This window comes from Engraulis encrasicolus, chromosome 23 (genome assembly GCF_034702125.1).
Source record: "Engraulis encrasicolus isolate BLACKSEA-1 chromosome 23, IST_EnEncr_1.0, whole genome shotgun sequence".
NCBI classification, from domain to species: domain Eukaryota; kingdom Metazoa; phylum Chordata; class Actinopteri; order Clupeiformes; family Engraulidae; genus Engraulis; species Engraulis encrasicolus.
Genome location: NC_085879.1, coordinates 37,216,624 through 37,224,758, shown reverse-complemented (window position 1 = coordinate 37,224,758; position 8,135 = coordinate 37,216,624). Strand labels below are relative to the sequence as shown.

At 43.4% G+C, this 8,135-nt stretch overlaps 1 protein-coding gene across 1 annotated transcript; it reads right to left on the bottom strand.

The window, feature by feature from the left end:
* Positions 1–3,333: 3,333 nt before the first annotated feature.
* On the bottom strand, positions 3,334–8,135 carry crybb1l1 (crystallin, beta B1, like 1). The gene is made up of 6 exons (XM_063190609.1): positions 7,945–8,135; positions 6,987–7,087; positions 6,417–6,535; positions 5,681–5,813; positions 5,009–5,151; positions 3,334–4,296 (listed from the first exon to the last, which is right to left on the bottom strand). Exons 2-6 carry the CDS (start codon positions 7,080–7,082, stop codon positions 4,125–4,127), a joined length of 663 nt encoding a protein of 220 aa, XP_063046679.1. The 5' UTR covers positions 7,083–7,087; positions 7,945–8,135; the 3' UTR covers positions 3,334–4,124.

Genomic DNA, 8,135 nt, shown 5'->3' with positions numbered 1-8,135 from the left:
AGGTCTGCCTAGGTCTGCCTAAGGGGGGCCATAATAGAACCAGGAAACAATGGGCCAATGGAACCTCTCTCTCTCTACTCTCTATGGCGCAGTGGGGGAAGAAGGAGGAGGGACACCCTGCAGAGGTCACAGCAATCACATCAGGTCTGCGGCAGCAGGTCACACAGCAATGCACAACGTACATATTACAGAGTTGACTCAACACATAGACACTGTAAACAGTAAAGTGTGATGTATGATGAACAGATTTTAAACAAAACAAGGAAAATCATAAATGACCCCTCCCATCCTCTCCACTGTGAATTTGAGCTCCTACCCTCTGGGAGGCGTTTTAGGGAGCCAAACACTGTTAAAAAATATTTTTAAGAATTATTTTGTCCCTACAGGAATAAGGGCAGTTAATAATACATGTTTTTACACTTAATCAACCTCTCCCCTGTTCTTCAATTGCTCTTGTTACATTCTATTTATTGTTGTATTCACTATATTTATTACTCAGCTCAGCTATTTTATTCTTTTAAACACTCTCCTGAGTGCTAATGTACATTTGTATATTCACTTCATATTTTAAATGTATTTTTATAATAGCCTGACCTTCCTCTTCTGCTTTGCACAAGTGCAGTGGTTGAATGCTTGATTGTGTGTTGTGGGATTATTGTCTTTATATGTCTGCATGTCTGTGGTGAAACTGAAGACAAATTTCCACTCTGTGGACAATAAAGTATTCGTATTCATATTAGTTCTCGTATTCGTATTCGTATAGGCAGCAGTCTAGCTGTGTGGAGAGGAGCCAGATAGGCATGGGGAAGGGGGGGGGGGGGAGTGGTCCTATCTGTCTTTTATCTATTTGATTGTTTTTAAATCTTGTCTACCTTGTTTGAAGTTGTCTGTACTATACACACTTGAATTTCCCTTCTGGGATAATAAAGTTAACTTTGACTTTGACACGACCATAAAGAGTGTTAAATGAAACTCCCTAGATTTTGTGTCAACCACCATTCAATCAACACTATTCAATACACAATAAGAGTGTATTTGAAAGGCGTTCTACTGAATTCAGATGTCGGTTATTTATACGGAAATGTTTTTCAGTTTTCAGTTTTTCAGTCTGCAAAATGGGCTGTTTGTAGTGGTGTGGATTGGCACTGCCCTCACGATCCGATTTGATCACGATTCGGGAGGTAGCGATTCGATTCGATTCGATTCGATTCGATTCTATGCGATCCGATCCGATTCAATTCTACAATGCATTGCAATGCATTACATTTCTACTGAAAGCAAAGCAAATGTTTAATCAGTCATGATGAGACAATACAAGTAGTCAGATACTGAGCAACAATTTATTGGCTGTTTTCTGTATCAGTCTGTATCAGTCTGTATCAGTCTTGCAATGTTTTGAAGTGATTTTATTTAATTTAACATTCATTTGCTCCCGAAATATCCATGGAAGTAATTGAAACCAGCTAGAAAATACAGTAGGCAAAATAATGCCCAGACCAAAACCACTCCTAACCCTAACCTGTCAGAGGGCGTTGTGGGGCACGAGGAAACCATGCAAAACCATGGTGCACACCGAAAGCCGAAAGCTCAACTGGGAAACTCCAACTCCCATTGTCATTGTGACACAGCACTCCACAGCACACAAGTGTTCACTGCACACTGCACATAACGGAATTGCATTCATGCTTCACCGATGCAGGAGGGCAACTATGGCGCCCCAAGAGAGCAGTGCGGCGGGACGGTACCATGCTCAGGGTACCCCAGTCATGGAGGAGGATGGGGGAGAGCGCTGGTTAATTACCACCCCCACCAACCTGGCGGGTCGGCAGTCGAACCAGCAACCTTTGGGATACAAGTCTGACGCCCGAACCGCTTACCCATGACTGCCCATACACACGCGACAGACGGTTTAATTTGGCATTGTATTTATACTCAGTGTCATGATGCCATGTTAACACGTTTTAGTACTGTTGCAGAGAGTCCTTGTATGTGAGCAGAGCACATCAAGCATGATATAAACATATCGTCCTTTGTGAACTACGTACTGTATACATTACAGGTACTACAGTAGACAGTCACACATAGCACAGCACACCTGTAACTGAAAACAAGCACATCAGCACAATGCAGAATCCATGATGACAAAATGTATTGATCATATCAGAACACCTGTAAAATAATAAATAATTACTCTGTTACTATCTGAGGTTGATTTTAAACTATGAAGGTGTGTCTGCAATGCATACACTTGATTAGTGCTATACAATTTTATTTTTTAAGAGCTATTCAACATCAGCCCTAGCTCTTTCTGAAATTTGAAGAGATAACCCTTTCTGTGTTTGGTTGTTAATTTTAACCACCGCCACAATGTTCATTACCTAATGTTTAGGCCTTTGAGGTGTTTGGTTCATTTAACACGCAGTTCATTAATCCCTATTGAATCTCTCCCTCCTGTTGTATATCTCTTCCCCACTTCTTTCTGCATTGATTGCATCGGTAAACAAGACTTGATGGAGTTCACCGGCCGCTGTCTGTCTTCAGCCTGCGTGCTGCCCCCTTCCTTGTTTGTGTGAGTGTGAGTGAGCCTGTGTCTTTCTTACTCAGGGTGTAGAGGTGGGTCTTCTTGTCGGTGTAGTAGGTGTGTGTGTGTGTGTGTGTGTGTGTGTGTGTGTGTGTGTGTGTGTGTGTGTGTGTGTGTGTGCGTGTGTGTCTGTGTGTGTGTACACACTTTCCTTGTTTGTGATGTGTGACCCAGTGGGGTGAGACTGAAGTCATTAAGCCTCTAGCATCCAATTTAACCCTCCTCCCAAATGATGATGCTCCTGGGACGGTAATTGTGTCATAAATCTATGGCTGTTGCCTCCAGCTAAATGCACTTTTTCTCAGTCAGTTCTTCGGGCTGCATCGATAATTCTTAAATCACAATGAACAAGAATAAATGAGGAAGTATTTATTCATTATTTAAAGCGAGTAACACTGTATTACATTTTTTATGTTTGTTTCATGCATCAAACTATGTGTGATGGATACAGTGCATCGGCTTAAGATATGGAAGGGAGGAGAAAGCTATAATCTTATTCGTTACATTTTTGGCAACAAACCGAGATATGCTGACTTGAAGTTTGAATGTCTTTTATTACGCAGTGATCTTTTTTTTTTTTTTTTTTTTAAATCTGCCATGGTTAATATCGTAATTGAATGAAATGCATGAATGAATGAATGAATGAATGAATGAATGAATGAATGATATGATGTGATCGAAAATCTCCACCTCATGTTCTTGCAAAGAAACATGTATGTATTCACACTAACAAACCACTTGAGACAGAGAAATGTGTTTCAAATCAAGCATTTTTGGGTCTTTATTTATTTAAAAGGTGGCCAGGATTCTGTACAGCAGTGTAGGAGCGAGTCAAGCTGGGCCGTAGGGAGGTTAGTCTGTCTGTTCAACACCTGCCTCCTCTCTCCCTTGCTCTCCATTCTCCTGGGTGGGTTGCTTAGGGGAATAAGTTAAGGGGAGTTTGTAAAGATGAAAAAAAATAATAAAATAGAAGAGAACAAAAATTGGACAGAAAAAAACGGAAGGAAAAAAAAAAAAAAGATAAAATTAAAGAGCCACAGTCGAAGCGCTGGAGAGATAGAGAAGGGCAAAGAGGACGCAGGGATCCCACGATGGCGTTCAGGGGCGTGAACCGTTTTCTCTCTTTTTTCGTGCGTGTGTGTTTTCTTTAAAAAGCCTACTGATCCAGAGCAGACGTCACCACTGGGACTGGCTGTCTGGTGCAAGAAAAAAAAAGAACCATCAAACCCCACACACACGGAGACTCCATTTCATCCCTCCCCTTTGGGGTAACCGTAGTCCTCCCCCCACATCACCCCACCCCCGTGGAATCCCCGCAGGTGGTACGTTCCACACACTATTCCACACTCCCATCACAAGAAGAGGGGGGGCTTTAACAGAAGAGGACCAGTCAGTCGAGTCAGCCAATCAACGAAGGCTCCTCTCAGACAACATCCCTTCTTCTCTCCTTCCTCCTCCGCACCCCCTCTCCTCCTTCCTCCTCCCCTCCTACTCCTCCTCCTCCCGTCTTCCTCCTCCTGCTCCGGCGCTCACGGCTGGGCCCTCACTTGCTAGCCATGGTGTAGCAGCCGTGGGGGTGCCACTGCATGTCGCGGATGCGGCGCACGCTCTGGAACATGGGGCAGCGGGCGCCCCACTCGTTGAAGTGTCTGTAGTCGCCCTTCTCCAGCAGGTACTGGCTGCCACGGTATCCGGGGTACTGGTAGCCCACCCAGCTGCAAGAGGAGATACACAAGGGAACAGGTGCAGTGGTTAGTGTGGGCAGAGAGAGTAGAGAGAGAGATGTTCCATTGGCCCATTGTTTCCAGGTTCTATTATTGCAAGGGGGAGGGGGGGGAATCCCCCTTTAGGCAGACCTAGGCAGACCTAAGGACTGTTCTATTCAATGCTAGGAGTATTATGACACGCCCCTTTAGGCAGACCGGAACCTGGTCATGTTAGGTGCCCATAGCAACCTATTACATTGGCATATCTCTATATACTCAAAGAATCTCTGGTGTGGGAGTTCGAGTTGGTAGCAGGTGCATGCTCTCACATCAATATCCTACCACTATTATCACTATTACTTCTTCCTTCCTATGTGCTAAATTGAAATTGGCATTGTGTAACTGAAACACAGTTTGAATAGTGGTAATTTTGGTGAAGTACTTTGAGCTTTTCTCAAAACTTCGAAACTTGTTTGGCTGCTAGATACACACACACTAAATATGTGATTAGAGTAATTCTGTGACCAGAGCTGACACACATAACCTGACTTGAACAGATAGATACCAAGAATAGATACAAATATAGTAGTAGTATTTGCTTTAAAGAAGCAAAGACAGGTTTGTGAATGGCCCTTGCTGCTAAGACAAAAACAAACGACCACATCCAAAAGGTGGCATTCTACTACTGTATGGTGAGTGCAATCTCCATGGTGACACTTACGTTCCACAGCTCACAAGACAGCTGCCCACTCTGTCGGTGAAGCCGTAGGAGTAGAGACTGGGCACGTCATCGTCCATGATCTCCATCTTGCGGCCCTTGTAGTCTCCCACCTCGTACAGGCAGATCTTGTGCTTCTCGGGGTCCTGAGGAAAACAAGAGGCCCAAAACAGAAACACCAAGGTCAGCCAAGGTCACCCAAACAAACTCTTAACGCTCTCATTCATCCAAGTAATGTCAGTCAAAAGGTTCATTATCCACATGTGGCTACAATGAAGGTAACCTCCAGAATTATTTATCTGCAATGAAACCGAATCGTGTTTTTCTCTCAGCAGTCTCATTTCTCAGCAGTCTGATTTAAAGTTGCAATATTGATTTTGGGACGTGCAAAAGTAATGAGTGGAAGTGAAAATATGGAGGTTCGTGGGGCAGCCATGTCTCAGTGGTTAGAGAGCTGGTCTTTAGATCAGAGGGTTGAAGGTTCAAGTACTGTACCACCCTCATCACCAGCACCTCCATGCATGGCTGAAATGCCCTCGAGCAAGGCTGTAATATAATGTATCATGTAATGTATGGAAAGAGAGACAGTGAAATGCATTGAAATAAGGTGTACTGGTGTTCTGTGTACTGTTCCAGGTGTACTGTGCACTGGTGTTATGTGTACTGTGTCCGTACCATTCTGATGGGTCTGAAGGACATGAGGTAGTCGTTCCTCATGCAGTTGCTCCAGGAGTCCCAGCGGGGGTACTCTCCCTTCTCCAGGATGTACATCTCACCGCAGAAGTTCATCTGCTCAAAACCCACGAAGCTGCACAACAGAGGAAGGAGGCGCATGACATGAGAGACAATAAGAGTCGAAATCTGAACTAACTTTCAAGCAGCCACTGAAAAAGAATTGGCAAGATTCACACCACACCATTCAATAGTCTATTCCTGACTCTTTTGTGTCTAAATTTTCACATTTGCATAGCTTGATATTTCCCCAGAGTTTTGCTGCCAAATTTCCATCCCTGGTGTGAAGCTACTCAAAAAACTTCGGCATGTACATGTGATTCTAAAACTGTGTGCCGGGGGCCAACTCGTGAGCAGCGAACGTATCCCAAGTGGGCCCTTAAAATCACTTTCTACAAATCTAAATAAAATCTGTTGCTGTGTTACTGTTGACTATTTATTGTAGTTGCGTTGTATTGTTTATTGGGCCAGAGGTGGGCCCTGAACATTTACGAACATTTCAAGTGGGCCACCAGTTAGAAAACGTTGGGAAGAACCCCTGCACTAGTCGATTGGGTGCGGAGTAGGAAGAGCAAGAGTCCCACTCCACACGTAGTGAACGCCATCAAAGTGTAATGCTGTAACGTAATGTAAAAGAGCGCAACGTAATGTACGTAATGTGAAAGAGAGTTACACTTACGGGCCACACTCCACGCGAAGAGAGCGCACGTTGTCCATGCCCATCTCGCACACGTTCACGCACTCGGCGTTGATCTCCATGCAACGGCCCTGGAAGTTCTCGCAGTCGTACACAAACATCTGAGAAGAAGATATAAGGCATAATCATTGTCAATCATACTACATGAAGCCCTATTTATGGTCCATTTTAAACTTGTTCTTTATGGTCTGTCCTGTGATCTGTTGTCTATATGTATACATGTTGTCTTGCTGAACATTGAAACTTGTTGAAAGTTGAAACTTGATATTGAACTTGAAGTATGGAAACCCTCACATTATACTGTGTGTATTACATAGGGCTAGGCACAGTACAACTATGTACTGTATGTTTGCCTAAAATAGTGCTGTTGAAGTTGTGTGTATGTCTGTGTGGATATTTGTGTTTCTATTTTTTATGTCTATGTGTCTGTTCTTTCTACACTTTATACAAGACGATTACGATATTTGGTATTTAGCGTATTGTGCTGTATATGCTTGAGTGTTTGTGTACAATGTGAGTGAGTGTGTGTGTCTGGGTGTTACTGTGCTTTACCCTGTAGTTCATCATGCCGAACTCAGAGGTCTTGCTCTGAGCAGCCTTCCCGTCGGTCTGGGAGGCAGTTTTAGACTTATCTCCTCCAGAAGACATGTTTCCTGAGAGGGAAGAAAGACAGATGGAAGAAAGAAGAGAAAGAGAGAGACAGAGAAGACAGACAAGCAGAATGACCTTTTAAAGACTGTGATATGTGAAAAATAGATAACAAATAGTTGACATTTTGGGGGTAACTGTAAGTTAACTGGGGTTAACTGTAAGTATCGAATGGCCCATTTACGGCAATGCCTTCATTAATAAGCTGTTCATGACTCTGAAGGGTGTTAATGACAATGACAGCGTGGAAGGGGATACAGACTAAACATTTCTAAGTTGTGTTTTTAATTGAGAACTTATTTGGAAGGGGGAACATTTTCCCTGTGTACAATATTGAATGTATTTTCTTCAAGCTAGTCTGTGGACTGTATGTGTGCAGTACTATATCTGTTTGTCTGTACGCATGGCAGCAGTGTGGATGTTGCTTTGCCACCTGACCATAGTAAGATCAAGTACTTTTTTAAGGGGGAAAAACCCAGTGTATCTCAGATATATTCATGACTTTAGTCTGTAAATTCTATGTTTGTTTGCAAATGTGCATATATTTGTTTCTTCCGTACATGCATGAAATTGTGGACCTTATGCCTCTACAATCTCTATTCATGTCTACTTCTTTTGTCCTCTTGCTATTCTTTCTAGTTTCTGTCTCTCTTTTCTACTTCCCTTTTTAACTTCATCTTTAACAATGATGTTTTTCCATTTGTTAAGCACTTTGAGCTGCATGCCTTGTATGATATGGTGCTATACAAATACAGTTATAATTATCACTCATTATTATTATGTGTGTGTGAGTCTCTCTGTGTCTGTATACTGTATGTGAAAGTGGTGTGGGCTGTAGTTGCTGTTGCTGTTGCCACCTTACCTGTGTTCTCAGTGAGTGCGCCGGCGAGAGAAGCAGTCCACAGTGGGAGTGTGTGTGTGCCGGGCAGCAGCGCATGCTCTTATAGTCTGGCGCGGAGAAGAGGCGGATTACGCCACCACAAAAGACCTGCTGACCACACAGACGCGCCACGGCCAGAGAAAAGAACCCCAGCATCATCAACAGAGCCAGCC

What these genes read in the sequence shown, in the direction of transcription:
- crybb1l1 (XM_063190609.1), bottom strand. Translation starts at nt 7,082, where the DNA reads ATGTCTTCTGGAGGAGATAAGTCTAAAACTGCCTCCCAGACCGACGGG. An exon ending in CTTCGCGTGGAGTGTGGCCC is followed by an intron (nt 5,814 to 6,416) that starts GTAAGTGTAACT and finishes TCTGTTGTGCAG; the next exon opens with CTTCGTGGGTTTTGAGCAGA. An exon ending in TGTCTTGTGAGCTGTGGAAC is followed by an intron (nt 4,297 to 5,008) that starts GTAAGTGTCACC and finishes CTCCTCTTGCAG; the next exon opens with CTGGGTGGGCTACCAGTACC.